This window comes from Conger conger, chromosome 6 (assembly GCF_963514075.1).
Source record: "Conger conger chromosome 6, fConCon1.1, whole genome shotgun sequence".
Lineage (NCBI taxonomy): Eukaryota > Metazoa > Chordata > Actinopteri > Anguilliformes > Congridae > Conger > Conger conger.
In genome coordinates this window covers 50,332,602-50,353,159 of record NC_083765.1, presented here as the reverse complement: position 1 = coordinate 50,353,159, position 20,558 = coordinate 50,332,602, and the positions used below count along the sequence as shown (strand labels likewise).

The 20,558-nt window shown below is 42.3% G+C and overlaps 1 protein-coding gene across 1 annotated transcript in view; it reads left to right on the top strand.

The window, feature by feature from the left end:
* LOC133131583 (mucin-5AC-like) overlaps positions 1 to 20,558 on the top strand; it is a 38,773-nt gene that overhangs the window by 7,408 nt on the left and 10,807 nt on the right. Inside the window, exons 13-27 of the mRNA XM_061246956.1 lie at positions 318 to 412; positions 545 to 671; positions 772 to 1,027; positions 1,649 to 1,652; positions 2,626 to 2,769; positions 3,445 to 3,584; positions 3,971 to 4,109; positions 4,468 to 4,590; positions 4,865 to 5,044; positions 5,136 to 5,375; positions 6,258 to 6,414; positions 6,932 to 7,060; positions 8,338 to 8,488; positions 11,726 to 11,890; positions 12,209 to 12,494. Of these exons, the coding sequence (XP_061102940.1) occupies positions 318 to 412; positions 545 to 671; positions 772 to 1,027; positions 1,649 to 1,652; positions 2,626 to 2,769; positions 3,445 to 3,584; positions 3,971 to 4,109; positions 4,468 to 4,590; positions 4,865 to 5,044; positions 5,136 to 5,375; positions 6,258 to 6,414; positions 6,932 to 7,060; positions 8,338 to 8,488; positions 11,726 to 11,890; positions 12,209 to 12,494 (2,336 nt within the window). The remainder of the gene's footprint in view (positions 1 to 317; positions 413 to 544; positions 672 to 771; positions 1,028 to 1,648; positions 1,653 to 2,625; positions 2,770 to 3,444; positions 3,585 to 3,970; positions 4,110 to 4,467; positions 4,591 to 4,864; positions 5,045 to 5,135; positions 5,376 to 6,257; positions 6,415 to 6,931; positions 7,061 to 8,337; positions 8,489 to 11,725; positions 11,891 to 12,208; positions 12,495 to 20,558) is intronic.

Below are 20,558 nucleotides of genomic sequence, written 5' to 3'. Positions count from 1 at the left end.
GACATTTTAATTTCAAATGTCTAGAACAGGAGTACTTTGTGCAGATGTAATATGTGCAGACAGCTGGGAAAATATTCAAAATGAGAGTCGGGTCTAGAATTATTTGCACCCATGAAGAAAAAGTATAAAATGAACAACCCAGCTAATCAGCTTACTGAATCTTATGTGACAAATATGTTACTGTTCTGACCATTTCTGTTAGAGAACCTCTTGAAAGTGGGTGTGGCAGATTTTCCAGGGTGGGACATGGAGATAAACAAAAAAACAAAAGAAACACAACACGTAGATTTTAAATTCTCCTTTGATGTCTGTTGCAGAGAAATACGCCCAACACTGGTGCTCTGTCCTGGGAGATTCACAAGGCATTTTTTCCCCGTGTCATGCTGAAATAAGCCCAGACATCTACCAAGCGGTGAGTCTAATCGAGTGACACGTCTAATAAGTAATGATCAAACTGTAATACACAGTTTTGATATGTGCAAGGAGGTATGTATATACTGATACAGGTATGTATATACTGACACTCTCCACCATACCTTCCCAGAACTGCATGTACGACAGCTGTAACTGTGAGAGGAGTGAAGACTGCATGTGTGCGGCCATCTCCTCATACGTCCACGCCTGCGCGGCCAAGGGGGTCCAACTGCACGGCTGGAGGACCTCCAGCTGCGGTCAGTGCACTCCCAATGACGAAGCGAAAAACCCCATAAAGGGGCTCAGGGCGATCCCAGAGGTGATTTAGCATCTTTCCTCGTCTTCCTCTTCACACAGGTAAATACTCCACAAACTGTCCCAGCACGATGGTGTACAGCTACAACATCAGGGACAACAACAGCACCTGCCGCTGCTACAGCGATCCAGACTCGGACTGTTCGTCGACCTTCGACCCCGTGGACGGTTGTTCCTGCGCTGAGGGAACCTTCTTGGATGAAGACGGCAAATGTGTTTTGCCTGTAAACTGTCCCTGCTTCTACAAGGGCTTGATGTTGACCCCCGGAGAGGTGTTGACCAAAGATGGAGCCATGTGGTAGGACTGTTAGCTATCCTCGTCGAAACGTCAATGCCGCTATAATCCATCTACAATCCTTTCATTGTTTAGGTTAAGCGTTCTGAACCCTGCAAGCAGTTGTGTTCTTTTTACGGTGTATCTGTTTTTACCCTGTGGCCCTTCAGGACCTTAAGATAGATAATGGTGTGAGTTTTCAAGCAAAATGCTATTCACAATGTTATGCAAAATATTGTGCTATGTTTAGCATTCTCGGTTTCAGCTTGGCTAATATGACAATCTGCATAATACACCACTGCAATGTCATAACCTTTCTCTTTCTTACAATAATTTTATGAAATTAGATATACTGTGCCCTCGATAGTTTGGGGAAACATTGTTTCTTAATTTGACTCTGTACTTCACAATTTTAGAGTAATCAAACAGTTCAGATGTGGTTAATGTGGAAATTCTCAGCTGAAATTCTCATAATTATGTTCCTATGGTGCTTGATTTGTGCCAAAAACAGACGTATGAGAGGCCAAGGGCTTACTTATCACAGGCAGCCAATGATACAGCCACTGATCAGTCGGCATTGGCGACTGATGAGCCAGCAGTGGCGAATGAGAGACATTGTAAGCGCCTGGCTACTGACGCTCCTAGGCTGGCAACTCACTCGTCTGGACTAGCAACCCACTCTCCTAGACTAACAACTCACACTGAATGGCCTCTTACATCTCCACTAAGGCACCAAGCAAGTGACTGAACACATGCAATGAATCTGGAACACTTTTGAAGCCATGTGTCCCAAATATTATGTTGCCCTGAAATGGGGGGCTATGTGTTCTACCAAAATGTATAAAAAATACCCATTGATAAAAGGGTATTATTTCAGTTTAGATGGCACATGTTGACCAAAGGGTAAATAAGACAGCCATAATGTATGTCATTCTTATTTCAGCACCTGCAAGGAGGGGAAACTGAACTGCATAAAACATCCAGATTATCATCCAGGTGAGTCATACCTGCTATGCGGTCAGAATGACATTACAAGTCATTTGGCTGATGCTTTTATCCAAAGCGACAGGGACAGGGGGAGGGAGATCGAAAGCAACAGATCGACAGATCGAACCACTGACCTTGCGGGTCCCAGTCATTTACCTTAGCCACTACACTACAGGCCGCCCTGATATTGCTTTTCTGTGCACATTCAGTGCCTTCAGAATGTATTCAAACGCCTTCACGTTCTGCACACTGTATTGTGTTGTAGATTTAATTTTAAATGGATTAAATTACCATGTTTGCTGTTCAATCTACACTCAAATAACCCATGACAAAGTGAAAACATGGTTTTTTGAATCTTTTTGTAAATGTATTAAAAATCAAAAACGGAAATCTCTTGTTTATATACTGTAATTATTCAGATCCAGGGCCTTGTGGTTTCTGAGATTTTTGGCACACCTCTTTTTCAATTGGCCATATGACTTGACCACTGATCTGTATAGTTGTCACTTGAGAAAGATGTCATTAAGCCACTGTATTTGCACACCATTTCGTGTTGCTTCCCTTTTTAATGTGCACTTGGTGTGTTTTAACATTAGCATTTATGCATGGATCACATGGATCAATATTAATGATAGACATGGATTAAATTATTTCCTCTTGCTCCAGCTTGCAAAGCTCCAATGGTCTTCTTTAATTGCTCTGATGTCGGGACTCGGGTGAAGGGGGCAGAGTGCCAGAAGAGCTGCCTGACCATGGATATGACCTGTGTAAGCTCAAGGGTTTTTACACGTGATACATTGGCACATAGCTGTTCAAACTGATACCTCTTTTATACAGTGCCATGAAAACGTATTTGCCCCCCTTCTTGATTTCCTCTATTAATGCATAATTGTCACACTGGATGGTTTCAGATCTGTAGACAAAACTGAATTTTAGACAAAGGGAACCTGAATAAACACATTTTAAAAATTAGTATTTAATATATTATTATTTCATGCTAGAAATAGATCTTATAATTGCTCAGTTTTACATATAGGTAGCTACAGAGTATTAGCTGACGTTTATTGACTTGGCTCAATTGTTGCCAGTTTCTAGCCTCTGTTGTAAAGGAGTTACTACTAGTTTGTCCGCATGTCGCAAGCATGTATTGCATCTGAAATGCATGTGCAGTGGGCTCCAGAATTTTTGGCATCACTGACTGGCAATGCACAAAAAATTCAACAATACGATGCGTCTTGAATTTGTTCATGACACCAGTGAGGGATGGAGCAATTGTGGGCTCTGTATTTTCTATTTATTTGGGTTCCCTTTGTCTAATATTACATTTTGCCAAACAATCTGAAACCATTCAGTGTGACAAATATGAAATGATAGAGGAACTCAGGAAGGGAGCAAATACTCACAGCACTGTATGGTGTAAATTATGATTTTTCCCACCCCAGATCAGCACCGAGTGTCTTTCCGGCTGTGTCTGTCCATCTGGCCTGGTGGCAGATGGGAAAGGAGGCTGTGTCAAAGAGGAGCTCTGTCCGTGTGTCCACAATGGAGCTTCATACAAACCTGGTGATAGCATCAAAGTGGAGTGCAACACCTGGTAAGCTCACCATGGTCAAATGATTAAAAACACACATCGGCATACATCATTATACACACCGGCGGCCATTGGTGAGCTTAAATTGGTGCGGCGTGATAATTGTCTCAACCTGTTTTAATCCGTTTCTGAAATTAAGCACCATTTTATTGACCCAAATTATTTAGTCATGAAATGTTATTAATAATAGTAGGTGACATTAATTCAGGCAGAGATTTGAGGTTTCCTTAGACTGACGGAGATGTTCATTTTAGGCTGGAGCTGCTGGAGGTTTTCCTGAGATGTGGTCTCCGGAGAGCCACTGCAGCAGGACCATACTGCATAACTGCAATACCGTACATTGTTGAGTCTGGTTGACCTATTCTCATAATCTATTCTGCTCTCTTTAGCACATGCAAGGAGAGAAAGTGGCAGTGTACGACACTCCAGTGCCATGGTACTTGCGCGGTCTATGGAGATGGGCATTACACCACGTTTGATGAGAAGAGGTTCACCTTCACCGGAAGCTGTGAATACACTCTCACTCAGGTATGTTGTTGGCTCCCTGAAAGTCTCAGCTCAACAGAGCATTGGTAGGATTTGAGGACTTAGCCCGGAACATTAGACATAATATCATATGTATCAACGCCCGGGGTCATTTCAGCTTACATCAAATAAGATTTTTGTATTGGGAATGCCAAAGAGTTTTCCTAAAATGGCGATACAGTATGACCACACAATACAAAGCAAAGTCTTTTATCAGTAAATGCATAAGTGTATTTTCATATTTTTTGAAAATATATGTAAAAATTACATATTAGTACACAAAATATACAACCATTGGACATGATTCTGTTCTTTTTTCTGCAGTACATTATTATTAATATTATTATTACTATCTGTGCAGGACTATTGCAGCAACAATGCCAGCAATAATGTCAGCAGTGGCACCTTCAGAATCGTCACAGAGAATGTGCCCTGTGGAACTACTGGCACCACCTGTTCCAAAGCTATCAAGCTCTATCTAGGGGTAAGCCATCTGTTTGTACTTATTAGGGGTCCAAGCTCTACCTAGAAGTAAGCGATCTGTTTGTACTCATTAGGGGTCCAAGCTCGACCTAGAAGTAAGCGATCTGTTTGTACTTATTAGGGGTCCAAGCTCGACTTACTGGTAAGCTCTTTGTACCCAAGAAGGGTAGAATGAAAATGAAAAAAATGAAAAATGCTTTATCCTTTGGATTCAATCTCAGAATCACACGCAAACCTGCTGTTTGTAATGCTGAAATCATATCTGCTCCTTTTAGACAAATGAGCTCATCCTGACAGAAGGAAACTATCAGGTGATCCAAAGAGGTAAGGGAGAACAGGTGCCATATCGCATCCATACCATGGGGATTTACCTGGTGATTGAGGCCAATAATGGCCTGATCCTAATATGGGACAAGAAGACCAGCGTATTTATCAAATTAAGCCCTAAGTTCAAGGTAAGATGGCTGCATTAGGCTTTTCCCCAACAATTCTTATAATGAACATATCCACAACAGAGTAGATGAGGCCAGTGTATTCTCTCCATAGGGGCATGTCTGTGGTCTCTGTGGAAATTATGATGGCAATGAAAACAACGACTTCACCACCAGAAGTAAAGCAGTAGCCGTTAATGTTCTGGAATTTGGAAATAGTTGGAAGGATTCTCCGAGCTGTCCGGATACTGGCAGTAAAAAGGACCCCTGCATCACCAATCCATATCGACAGTCTTGGGCCCAAAAGCACTGTAGCATCATCACCAGCAATACGTTCACCGCCTGCCACTCTCAGGTAAGTCGGCTCTACTGGAGCATGGGGCCTTCAGTTAAACTCTGATGTCAAGGGTGTAACTAACTGGAATACTGGGGGGGGGATACTCCCATGGATACGCCCACAGCCAGGCCATTCATATTTTTTGGTAGACAATGATGAGGAATAGAAGTCCTGAACATTTGAGCTTCATACGCTGCTTCTTTTTTTATGCTAGAGCCTTCTCAAATTTAGGGGGCCATCACTTACAAAGTGCCGAGAGGCTGTATATACTGTGAGTGTGGTGTGATGGGTGTTTTGGGATGCCCATGTCTGACGCTGTATGTATTGTGAGTGTGATGGGTGTTTTCAGATGGCCATGTCTGACGCTGTATGTATTGTGAGTGTGATGGGTGTTTTGGGACGCCCATGTCTGAGGCTGTATGTATTGTGAGTGTGATGGGTGTTTTGTGACGCCCATGTCTGACGCTGTATGTATTGTGAGTGTGATGGGTGTTTTGTGATGCCCATGTCTGACACTGTATGTATTGTGAGTGTGATGGGTGTTTTCAGATGGCCATGTCTGTCGCTGTATGTATTGTTAGTGTGATGTGTGTTTTGTGACACCCATGTCTGAGGCTGTATGTATTGTGAGTGTGATGGGTGTTTTGTGATGCCCATGTCTGACACTGTATGTATTGTGAGTGTGATGGGTGTTTTGTGACACCCATGTCTGAGGCTGTATGTATTGTGAGTGTGATGTGTGTTTTGTGACACCCATGTCTGAGGCTGTATGTACTGAGTGTGATGGGTGTTTTGGGACGCCAATGTCTGAGGCTGTATGTATTGTGAGTGTGATGGGTGTTTTGTGACGCCGATGTCTGAGGCTGTATGTACTGAGTGTGATGGGTGTTTTGGGTCTAGGTGGATCCCACTCCATACTACGCTGCGTGTGTGAGTGACACCTGTGCGTGTGACAGTGGAGGAGACTGTGAGTGCTTCTGCACCGCAGTGGCGGCGTACGCCAAGGCCTGCAACCAGGCTGGAGCCTGCGTGGCCTGGAGAAGCCCACAGATCTGCCGTGAGTGCTCATCACGGGCAAAGTTATCTTTAAACCACAAACATCGTGACTAATGCCAGTTAATGTCACGTCCGTGCCCCTATTGTTTTTCCTTCTCTGCTTTCACTCCGGTCTCCCCATTTCGTGTCTCCACCCACCCCCCACTCCTTATATGCACTACCTTCCTGTCTTGTCCCAGCTGTTTCTTTATCTGTTCCCCAGCACTTACACCTGATTATTTTTTTGTTAATTTGTTATTATATTTAAGCTTGTCCCTTTCAGTTCTTACTGCTAGTTTGTCAGTTCTGTTTTCCTGTGTTTGGTGTATGCTGTCTGTTCTAGTCATGTGTTTCTGTTATTAGTCATGTTCTATTCTGTTCATTTCTTGGATTTTCCGTTAATTACCTCTGCCTGGCTCTTTGGACTGACGACCCGGTTTTGCCTGTCTTTCGGATTATGCTCTGTTTGCCCCTTGGTTCCACTGTCCCCCAAACCTGATGGTTAAGTGATTGGCGTGGATTCTGTCCCTTTTTTGTAGCTCTGTTCTGTGATTTCTATAACCCTCCTGGGGAATGTGAGTGGCACTACAAGCCCTGTGGAGCTCCATGTATGAAGACCTGCAGGAACCCCTCAGGGACATGCAGTAATCTCATCCCAGCACTTGAAGGTAGAAGACCGTAGTTAGTTATGTACTAAAATCTGGGTGTGAAGGTTTACGCCCTTACGTCTGTGTAATACCACCGTGTTTTGCCTTTGCATCACTCCACACTTTAAAATGACAGACCCAGCTCACATTCCACTCACTCAGGTTAACCAGTAAAAAAGGGAAACTATGAAGCTCAAGCTTTCCTCCCCCCCCACTCATATCAAACAATGGCGATCATACAAAAAGAAGAGCTTAAGGTTTTCACACATGCCTACACATACACTACACTGAGCACTTTATTTGGTAGACCTGCACGCCAGCTTGTTGATGCAAATATGTAATCCATCAATCATGTGGCAGCAACTAAATGCATAAAAGCATGCAGACATGGTAAAGTGGTTCAGCTGTTTTTCAGACCAAATGTCAGAATGGGGAATAAATGTGATCTACGTGACTTTGACCGTGGAATGATTATTGGTCCCAGACAGGGTTTGAGAATCTCAGAAACTGCTGATCTCCTGGGATTTTGACTAGTGGTCAACCGATACGGGTTGGCATTTTATTAATTGAAAGAGTATTGTCAGTATTTGGTTTAAAACTAACTCTACAATTCCAGTCTTCCAACTGCATTACAGTCTAATATGCTATACAAGGGTCTCTTAGCCAGACAAACATTGTTTTAGATTGCATTTACCTTAATTAGCTAATATAATGTAATGAGGTGTAGCTTTCAGATTGGGACTGGCGTTTAAACCCAGGTAGCAAGAACAATAGTTTTCCATGGAGCCATGTTGACATACCGAGAGTGGTAGTGCTCCATTGTTGTCCAACAAGTCCGATAGGCTCCTGTTGCTTTGGTCAGCATAATTAGGCTAATTACTGTTAGTTTTTTTCTGTTATGGGTTGCATTTTCTAAAAATTAAAATGTATGTATGTACTTAATGAGTGCACAACTGAAACAAATGGCTTCTTCATTATTGAATGCTAAACTGGGTAGTAAGAACATGTGAAGAAGTCCTGAGAGTTGGGCAAAACAGTTTCAGGTTTTGTGTTTTCAAAATACTGACTCTGCCAATTCTGTACAGTGCAGTCTAGTGTGCGTGCCCCTGAAATTGGATGTGAAATTTGGATATAATACTCTTGATATGTGGGCGGGAGATTATTTTCTGGTTTCTTGGCAAAATGATTTCAGATTCTTCATTAGATGTAAGTACTATCTGTGTTATTAATTCTTGAATTATTATAATACCTTGAAAATGTGTACAGAAATGTTCTTGCTTTGTCTTTTTCTTCCTAAGGTTGCTATCCAAACTGTCCTACTAAGGAGCCTTACTTTGACGAGGACACAATGAAGTGTGTGGAGAGAGAACAGTGCGGCTGCTATGATGGGCTGGGAAATCACTACAGCAATGGAGAACAAGTTGCTTCCACAGAGAATTGCCAAACATGGTACGGTTAAATAATTAAATTTAACTTAATCATGGGTATCTGAACAATGAGATCAAAGTATACTCAGTGATCACTTTGTTAGGTAGACCTGTATACCAGCGGGTTAAAGCAAATATTTAATCAGCCAAACATGTGGCAGGAACTCAATGCATGAAAGCATGCAGATGTGATCAAGAGGTTCAGCTGTTTTTCAGACCAAATGTCAGAATGGGGAAGAAATGTGAGCAAAGTGACTTTGACCGATTGTTGGTGGTTTCTCAGAAACTGCTGATCTCCTCACGCACAATGGTGCGAGTCATAGGAGACGAAGGTGACAGTAATGCAAGTAACCACACATTACATCAGTGGTATGCAGAAGAGCATCTCTGAACACACAATGCATCATAACTTAAAGTGGATAGGCTGCAGCAGTAGAAGTCTAATAAATAACTAATAAAGTGATCATTGAGTGTACTTGTTAACTAATGTATTAGTTACATTAGCAAACCATAGGATAATGTATAATTAGTCAAGCACTAACAAATACATTAATTGGTTTTCTTTAATTAAATTTTCATTTTAATATGAATTGGCATGAACTAATAATGTAGTTGTTAGCGTGTATTAATGATGTATAAATACATAAACAAAGCTTAACAGCTTAACTTCTCAGTAGTCATTAGTTAATGACAACATTAGTTCATCCATCATGTAACCTAATGTATCCCTCAATTATAAATTGCAGAAAACTAAAATTGCATTTTCCTTCTTCTTTCTTCCGCAAGTTTTTGCAAATTATCAGGGATACACTGCAGCTATGATATTCAAGGTACGAACATATAGTCTTGATCTTTCAGAAATATCATTATTATTCATAATGCTAATGTCAATTTACTTTCCTTGAATAACTTACATCTCTGCTTTTGTAGCTTGTTTCTGCACATTCCAAAAGAAGAAATATCCTTATGGGGCCACCATATACAACACAACTGATGGTCTTGGAAGTTGTATTACTGCTGTTTGTGGGGAGAATGGGACCATTATCAGGACAATTGACCCCAATTGTGTTATGTCAACCACAACTCCAATTACATCACCCCACACAAGTTACACTTCGATTACAACACCCACACCAACAACCTTCTTTCACTTCTCATCGGAGCCTTCTACAAAAACCAGTGAGTTATATTACCGCATGAGGAAATCATATGCAATGATATTTTAAATGTCGATAAGTATGAAATATGACTGCAATGGCAAATGTAATCAGGCACACAGTGGATTGGGATTTTTCCCATTCTTAAAAGGGAGGATAACCCAGATCCTACAGACCGTTTACAGGGCGATCTCAGTTTTTACATGTGCTTGGCACAGTCAATGACAGCTGATGCAGAGACGCCCAACATTCAAGATTCAAAGTGTCAGAAACATGGGGGGGGGAACAAAACCATAACTTCTGATTGTATTGCTTGTGTCCTTTACAAACTACAAAATGGTCAAATGTTAGTTGTTAGTCAAATGTTAGTTAGCTACAAAATGGGGGGACTATGTATAAAAGGGCTATAATTCCTACATGGTTCACCCAATACGGATGTAGAAACCCTCAAACTAAAGCTCTGCCCTTTAACTACATACAGATTGTTTTATTGCAACTGTTAGTTTGCTGGAGTGCAGAGCAAAAACAACAACAGATGTGTCACTGTCCAAATATTGTAGAACTGCACTGTAAAAAATAACATGAAAAAAACTCAAATCTAAAATTCAGTTAAATTAATTGGCCTATTTCCATCATTCAAAATCTAGCTTTTACTTGATGGCCTTACTGAGCTGGCATGAAGCCCTCTCAAGAAATTGGCCCAACCAAAGGCCAAGTGGCTTTGCCCCTAAAATGATGAAATTCCAGGCCTGGCTACAATGTTAGGGGGGTGCTGACAGCTAAAGTTAATGTTACATTAGCTAGCTTGACCACATCATATAAATCATATAAATAAAACAATTTTGTGCAGTTTTGACAAATTATTTTTATATTCCAACATTGACTTGGTTAAATGACACAGAAAACACTGCCTGCTGTTCATATTCCTCAACGGCAGTAGGCAGCAGAGCCAGAGCCGTTATCCACCCAGAACTAAGTTCTTTACTGTTGTGACACCACGTTGATTTCATCTATAAGACTAGTACAAAATAGGTGGAAATTGCGCTCTAGGGGCCAAAGTAGAAAGAGTTTACTACATTCTGCGTTTTGCGTTTTATCTTGTTTCACAGATTTTAGCTCCTTTATCATCCTAATATGCCTCAACACATTTAGAAACAAAATTTTACAATAAATATACTTTAGAAAATGCTGAAATCTAATCAGTAGTGAGTCCATTTTAAGAATAGCTTTGCAACATTCACTTTCATAACCTGTATAAAATTAGACTTCTGTGGAAATCAATTCTGCAATGCCACTGGGCTTGGCAGTAAAAGAGGCCTTTCTTTTGTTTACACAAAACTTTTATAATGGTTGCTCATCACCTCAGAACAAGGTGTTTACATACAATTATATCATATCATGTTAATTCTGTGCTTTTTATATCAAATTATATAGTTTTCATATTTGCAAATTTTCATGTACTTCATTTGTTCACATTGAATCAAATATTTTATTACTGAAACATGTCTATCTTGGCTACAGGAGATTATGAGGAGGTCCATATAATGCAGTGAAATATGTGCCCCAAAAGCCGGGATATGAATAAAATGCTGATTAATAATAGGGTGTTCTCTGGAATTTTAGGTGGAGATGATAGGAAAAAGCTACACTTTGCATGGATTGTATCAACAATAAATGACACTGTTTCTAATCTCGTTATACAGGTGAAACATCTCCTGGACCATCTACCGTAACGACTTCTTCACCCGCAAGTACATCAACGAGAAACCCTTGGACTTCATCTTCAGCTCCAGCCTGCCATGTTTGTGAATGGTCAGGTTGGCTCAATGTTGATTATCCCACATTTACTCCAGGGGGTGGTGACAATGAATCAATCGCCAACATAATACACTCTGGGATCAAAATTTGTGAAAAGCCAGAGAGGGTGAAATGCCAGGCAGTACATTATCCAGGAGTACCATTAAATGAATTAGGACAGAAAGTACAATGCAATACACAAGTGGGATTAATTTGCAAAAACAAAGACCAAGGCATACCACCAATATGCATGGACTATGAAGTAAACGTAGAGTGCTGCAAGAATGTGAATTGCGATATAACAGGCACAACCCCCGGAAGAACAAGTCAAAACCCAACAACAACTCCAACCACAGAACCACCCACTTTGTCTTCCTCAACAAAAACCCAGTCGCCCAGCACAAGCACGACAGTTTCCACAACATCTCAAATACCTCCTTCGACATCCCATGTGGTCACAAGCCCAGCATGTGTTGATGGACAACGTTGTGAGTGGTCTGCCTGGATCGATTCCAGCCAGCCTACAACTGGTGTTGATGGGGGAGATAGTGAATCCATCCATAAGATTTTCAATTCTGGCAGAATAATCTGCAATGATCCAGTGGCAATTGAATGCAGAGCAAAGGAATATCCAAAGCTTCAACTCTCAGAGTTGGGACAAGATGTAGAGTGCAATCGATCTGTTGGGCTCATTTGCCTAAACAAAAACCAAGGTCTCCAGAAACAGTGCTTTGATTATGAGATTAAAGTCAAATGCTGTCAACGCTGTGGCTCTACAACACCTCCAGAGAGTACAACCATCCCTGTTCCCACAACCTATACAACTGTGACATCAACCATAGGACCACCCACATCAACGTATTCAACAACAGTTTCCACATCTCAAATACCTCCTTCAACATCCCATGTGGTCATTCCCACAACCTATACAACTGTGACATCAACTACAGAACCACCCACATCAACGTATTCAACAACAGTTTCCACATCTCAAATACCTCCTTCAACATCCCATGTGGTCATTCCCACAACCTATACAACTGTGACATCAACCACAGAACCACCCACATCAACGTATTCAACAACAGTTTCCACATCTCAAATACCTCCTTCAACATCCCATGTGGTCACAAGCCCAGCATGTGTTGATGGACAACGTTGTGAGTGGTCTGCCTGGATTGATTCCAGCAAGCCTACAACTGGTGTTGATGGGGGAGATAGTGAATCCATCCATAAGATTTTAAATTCTGGGAGAATAATCTGCAATGATCCAGTGGCAATTGAATGCAGAGCAAAGGAATATCCAAAGCTTCAACTCTCAGAGTTGGGACAAGATGTAGAGTGCAATCTATCTGTTGGGCTCATTTGCCTAAACAAAAACCAAGGTCTCCAGAAACAGTGCTTTGATTATGAGATTAAAGTCAAATGCTGTCAACACTGTGGCTCTACAACACCTCCAGAGAGTACAACCATCCCTGTTCCCACAACGTATACAACCATGACATCAACCACAGAACCAACCACATCAACGTATTCAACAACAGTCTCCACATCTCAAATACCTCCTTCAACATCCCATGTGGTCATTCCCACAACGTATACAACCATGACATCAACCACAGAACCACCCACATCAACTTATTCAACAACAGTTTCCACATCTCAAATACCTCCTTCAACATCCCATGTGGTCACAAGCCCAGCATGTGTTGATGGACAACGTTGTGAGTGGTCTGCCTGGATTGATTCCAGCCAGCCTACAACTGGTGTTGATGGGGGAGATAGTGAATCCATCCATAAGATTTTAAATTCTGGGAGAATAATCTGCAATGATCCAGTGGCAATTGAATGCAGAGCAAAGGAATATCCAAAGCTTCAACTCTCAGAGTTGGGACAAGATGTAGAGTGCAATCTATCTGTTGGGCTCATTTGCCTAAACAAAAACCAAGGTCTCCAGAAACAGTGCTTTGATTATGAGATTAAAGTCAAATGCTGTCAACACTGTGGCTCTACAACACCTCCAGAGAGTACAACCATCCCTGTTCCCACAACGTATACAACCATGACATCAACCACAGAACCACCCACATCAACGTATTCAAGAACAGTCTCCACATCTCAAATACCTCCTTCAACATCCCATGTGGTCATTCCCACAACGTATACAACCATGACATCAACCACAGAACCACCCACATCAACTTATTCAACAACAGTTTCCACATCTCAAATACCTCCTTCAACATCCCATGTGGTCACAAGCCCAGCATGTGTTGATGGACAACGTTGTGAGTGGTCTGCCTGGATTGATTCCAGCCAGCCTACAACTGGTGTTGATGGGGGAGATAGTGAATCCATCCATAAGATTTTAAATTCTGGGAGAATAATCTGCAATGATCCAGTGGCAATTGAATGCAGAGCAAAGGAATATCCAAAGCTTCAACTCTCAGAGTTGGGACAAGATGTAGAGTGCAATCTATCTGTTGGGCTCATTTGCCTAAACAAAAACCAAGGTCTCCAGAAACAGTGCTTTGATTATGAGATTAAAGTCAAATGCTGTCAACACTGTGGCTCTACAACACCTCCAGAGAGTACAACCATCCCTGTTCCCACAACCTATACAACTGTGACATCAACCATAGGACCACCCACATCAACGTATTCAACAACAGTTTCCACATCTCAAATACCTCCTACAACATCCCATGTGGTCATTCCCACAACCTATACAACTGTGACATCAACCACAGAACCACCCACATCAACGTATTCAACAACAGTTTCCACATCTCAAATACCTCCTTCAACATCCCATGTGGTCACAAGCCCAGCATGTGTTGATGGACAACGTTGTGAGTGGTCTGCCTGGATCGATTCCAGCCAGCCTACAACTGGTGTTGATGGGGGAGATAGTGAATCCATCCATAAGATTTTCAATTCTGGCAGAATAATCTGCAATGATCCAGTGGCAATTGAATGCAGAGCAAAGGAATATCCAAAGCTTCAACTCTCAGAGTTGGGACAAGATGTAGAGTGCAATCGATCTGTTGGGCTCATTTGCCTAAACAAAAACCAAGGTCTCCAGAAACAGTGCTTTGATTATGAGATTAAAGTCAAATGCTGTCAACACTGTGGCTCTACAACACCTCCAGAGAGTACAACCATCCCTGTTCCCACAACCTATACAACTGTGCCATCAACCACAGGACCACCCACATCAACGTATTCAACAACAGTTTCCACATCTCAAATACCTCCTTCAACATCCCATGTGGTCATTCCCACAACGTATACAACCATGACATCAACCACAGAACCACCCACATCAACTTATTCAACAACAGTTTCCACATCTCAAATACCTCCTTCAACATCCCATGTGGTCATTCCCACAACGTATACAACCATGACATCAACCACAGAACCACCCACATCAACTTATTCAACAACAGTTTCCACATCTCAAATACCTCCTTCAACATCCCATGTGGTCACAAGCCCAGCATGTGTTGATGGACAACGTTGTGAGTGGTCTGCCTGGATTGATTCCAGCCAGCCTACAACTGATGTTGATGGGGGAGATAGTGAATCCATCCATAAGATTTTAAATTCTGGGAGAATAATCTGCAATGATCCAGTGGCAATTGAATGCAGAGCAAAGGAATATCCAAAGCTTCAACTCTCAGAGTTGGGACAAGATGTAGAGTGCAATCTATCTGTTGGGCTCATTTGCCTAAACAAAAACCAAGGTCTCCAGAAACAGTGCTTTGATTATGAGATTAAAGTCAAATGCTGTCAACACTGTGGCTCTACAACACCTCCAGAGAGTACAACCATCCCTGTTCCCACAACCTATACAACTGTGCCATCAACCATAGGACCACCCACATCAACGTATTCAACAACAGTTTCCACATCTCAAATACCTCCTTCAACATCCCATGTGGTCATTCCCACAACGTATACAACCATGACATCAACCACAGAACCACCCACATCAACTTATTCAACAACAGTTTCCACATCTCAAATACCTCCTTCAACATCCCATGTGGTCATTCCCACAACGTATACAACCATGACATCAACCACAGAACCACCCACATCAACTTATTCAACAACAGTTTCCACATCTCAAATACCTCCTTCAACATCCCATGTGGTCACAAGCCCAGCATGTGTTGATGGACAACGTTGTGAGTGGTCTGCCTGGATTGATTCCAGCCAGCCTACAACTGGTGTTGATGGGGGAGATAGTGAATCCATCCATAAGATTTTAAATTCTGGGAGAATAATCTGCAATGATCCAGTGGCAATTGAATGCAGAGCAAAGGAATATCCAAAGCTTCAACTCTCAGAGTTGGGACAAGATGTAGAGTGCAATCTATCTGTTGGGCTCATTTGCCTAAACAAAAACCAAGGTCTCCAGAAACAGTGCTTTGATTATGAGATTAAAGTCAAATGCTGTCAACACTGTGGCTCTACAACACCTCCAGAGAGTACAACCATCCCTGTTCCCACAACCTATACAACTGTGACATCAACCATAGGACCACCCACATCAACGTATTCAACAACAGTTTCCACATCTCAAATACCTCCTACAACATCCCATTTGGTCATTCCCACAACCTATACAACTGTGACATCAACCACAGAACCACCCACATCAACGTATTCAACAACAGTTTCCACATCTCAAATACCTCCTTCAACATCCCATGTGGTCACAAGCCCAGCATGTGTTGATGGACAACGTTGTGAGTGGTCTGCCTGGATCGATTCCAGCCAGCCTACAACTGGTGTTGATGGGGGAGATAGTGAATCCATCCATAAGATTTTCAATTCTGGCAGAATAATCTGCAATGATCCAGTGGCAATTGAATGCAGAGCAAAGGAATATCCAAAGCTTCAACTCTCAGAGTTGGGACAAGATGTAGAGTGCAATCGATCTGTTGGGCTCATTTGCCTAAACAAAAACCAAGGTCTCCAGAAACAGTGCTTTGATTATGAGATTAAAGTCAAATGCTGTCAACACTGTGGCTCTACAACACCTCCAGAGAGTACAACCATCCCTGTTCCCACAACCTATACAACTGTGCCATCAACCATAGGACCACCCACATCAACGAATTCAACAACAGTTTCCACATCTCAAATACCTCCTTCAACATCCCATGTGGTCATTCCCACAACCTATACAACTGTGACATCAACCACAGAACCACCCACATCAACTTATTCAACAACAGTTTCCACATCTCAAATACCTCCTTCAACATCCCATGTGGTCACAAGCCCAGCATGTGTTGATGGACAACGTTGTGAGTGGTCTGCCTGGATTGATTCCAGCCAGCCTACAACTGGTGTTGATGGGGGAGATAGTGAATCCATCCATAAGATTTTAAATTCTGGGAGAATAATCTGCAATGATCCAGTGGCAATTGAATGCAGAGCAAAGGAATATCCAAAGCTTCAACTCTCAGAGTTGGGACAAGATGTAGAGTGCAATCTATCTGTTGGGCTCATTTGCCTAAACAAAAACCAAGGTCTCCAGAAACAGTGCTTTGATTATGAGATTAAAGTCAAATGCTGTCAACACTGTGGCTCTACAACACCTCCAGAGAGTACAACCATCCCTGTTCCCACAACCTATACAACTGTGACATCAACCATAGGACCACCCACATCAACGTATTCAACAACAGTTTCCACATCTCAAATACCTCCTACAACATCCCATGTGGTCATTCCCACAACCTATACAACTGTGACATCAACCACAGAACCACCCACATCAACGTATTCAACAACAGTTTCCACATCTCAAATACCTCCTTCAACATCCCATGTGGTCACAAGCCCAGCATGTGTTGATGGACAACGTTGTGAGTGGTCTGCCTGGATCGATTCCAGCCAGCCTACAACTGGTGTTGATGGGGGAGATAGTGAATCCATCCATAAGATTTTCAATTCTGGCAGAATAATCTGCAATGATCCAGTGGCAATTGAATGCAGAGCAAAGGAATATCCAAAGCTTCAACTCTCAGAGTTGGGACAAGATGTAGAGTGCAATCGATCTGTTGGGCTCATTTGCCTAAACAAAAACCAAGGTCTCCAGAAACAGTGCTTTGATTATGAGATTAAAGTCAAATGCTGTCAACACTGTGGCTCTACAACACCTCCAGAGAGTACAACCATCCCTGTTCCCACAACCTATACAACTGTGCCATCAACCACAGGACCACCCACATCAACGTATTCAACAACAGTTTCCACATCTCAAATACCTCCTTCAACATCCCATGTGGTCATTCCCACAACGTATACAACCATGACATCAACCACAGAACCACCCACATCAACTTATTCAACAACAGTTTCCACATCTCAAATACCTCCTTCAACATCCCATGTGGTCATTCCCACAACGTATACAACCATGACATCAACCACAGAACCACCCACATCAACTTATTCAACAACAGTTTCCACATCTCAAATACCTCCTTCAACATCCCATGTGGTCACAAGCCCAGCATGTGTTGATGGACAACGTTGTGAGTGGTCTGCCTGGATTGATTCCAGCCAGCCTACAACTGGTGTTGATGGGGGAGATAGTGAATCCATCCATAAGATTTTAAATTCTGGGAGAATAATCTGCAATGATCCAGTGGCAATTGAATGCAGAGCAAAGGAATATCCAAAGCTTCAACTCTCAGAGTTGGGACAAGATGTAGAGTGCAATCTATCTGTTGGGCTCATTTGCCTAAACAAAAACCAAGGTCTCCAGAAACAGTGCTTTGATTATGAGATTAAAGTCAAATGCTGTCAACACTGTGGCTCTACAACACCTCCAGAGAGTACAACCATCCCTGTTCCCACAACCTATACAACTGTGACATCAACCATAGGACCACCCACATCAACGTATTCAACAACAGTTTCCACATCTCAAATACCTCCTTCAACATCCCATGTGGTCATTCCCACAACCTATACAACTGTGACATCAACCACAGAACCACCCACATCAACGTATTCAACAACAGTTTCCACATCTCAAATACCTCCTTCAACGTCCCATGTGGTCACAAGCCCAGCATGTGTTGATGGACAACGTTGTGAGTGGTCTGCCTGGATTGATTCCAGCCAGCCTACAACTGGTGTTGATGGGGGAGATAGTGAATCCATCCATAAGATTTTAAATTCTGGGAGAATAATCTGCAATGATCCAGTGGCAATTGAATGCAGAGCAAAGGAATATCCAAAGCTTCAACTCTCAGAGTTGGGACAAGATGTAGAGTGCAATCTATCTGTTGGGCTCATTTGCCTAAACAAAAACCAAGGTCTCCAGAAACAGTGCTTTGATTATGAGATTAAAGTCAAATGCTGTCAACACTGTGGCTCTACAACACCTCCAGAGAGTACAACCATCCCTGTTCCCACAACATATACAACCATGACATCAACCACAGAACCACCCACATCAACGTATTCAACAACAGTTTCCACATCTCAAATACCTCCTTCAACATCCCATGTGGTCATTCCCACAACGTATACAACCATGACATCAACCACAGAACCACCCACATCAACTTATTCAACAACAGTTTCCACATCTCAAATACCTCCTTCAACATCCCATGTGGTCACAAGCCCAGCATGTGTTGATGGACAACGTTGTGAGTGGTCTGCCTGGATTGATTCCAGTCAGCCTACAACTGGTGTTGATGGGGGAGATAGTGAATCCATCCATAAGATTTTAAATTCTGGGAGAATAATCTGCAATGATCCAGTGGCAATTGAATGCAGAGCAAAGGAATATCCAAAGCTTCAACTCTCAGAGTTGGGACAAGATGTAGAGTGCAATCTATCTGTTGGGCTCATTTGCCTAAACAAAAACCAAGGTCTCCAGAAACAGTGCTTTGATTATGAGATTAAAGTCAAATGCTGTCAACACTGTGGCTCTACAACACCTCCAGAGAGTACAACCATCCCTGTTCCCACAACCTATACAACTGTGACATCAACCACAGAACCACCCACATCAACGTATTCAACAACAGTTTCCACATCTCAAATACCTCCTTCAACATCCCATGTGGTCATTCCCACAACCTATACAACTGTTACATCAACCACAGAACCACCCACATCAACTTATTCAACAACAGTTTCCACATCTCAAATACCTCCTTCAACATCCCATGTGGTCACAAGCCCAGCATGTGTTGATGGACAACGTTGTGAGTGGTCTGCCTGGATTGATTCCAGCCAGCCTACAACTGGTGTTGATGGGGGAGATAGTGAATCCATCCATAAGATTTTAAATTCTGGGAGAATAATCTGCAATGATCCAGTGGCAATTGAATGCAGAGCAAAGGAATATCCAAAGCTTCAACTCTCAGAGTTGGGACAAGATGTAGAGTGCAATCTATCTGTTGGGCTCATTTGCCTAAACAAAAACCAAGGTCTCCAGAAACAGTGCTTTGATTATGAGATTAAAGTCAAATGCTGTCAACACTGTGGCTCTACAACACCTCCAGAGAGTACAACCATCCCTGTTCCCACAACATATACAACCATGACATCAACCACAGAACCACCCACTTCAACGTATTCAACAACAGTTTCCACATCTCAAATACCTCCTTCAACATCCCATGTGGTCATTCCCACAACGTATACAACCATGACATCAACCACAGAACCACCCACATCAACTTATTCAACAACAGTTTCCACATCTCAAATACCTCCTTCAACATCCCATGTGGTCACAAGCCCAGCATGTGTTGATGGACAACGTTGTGAGTGGTCTGCCTGGATCGATTCCAGCCAGCCTACAACTGGTGTTGATGGGGGAGATAGTGAATCTATCCATAAGATTTTCAATTCTGGGAGAATAATCTGCAATGATCCAGTGGCAATTGAATGCAGAGCAAAGGAATATCCAAAGCTTCAACTCTCAGAGTTGGGACAAGATGTAGAGTGCAATCGATCTGTTGGGCTCATTTGCCTAAACAAAAACCAAGGTCTCCAGAAACAGTGCTTTGATTATGAGATTAAAGTCAAATGCTGTCAACGCTGTGGCTCTACAACACCTCCAGAGAGTACAACCATCCCTGTTCC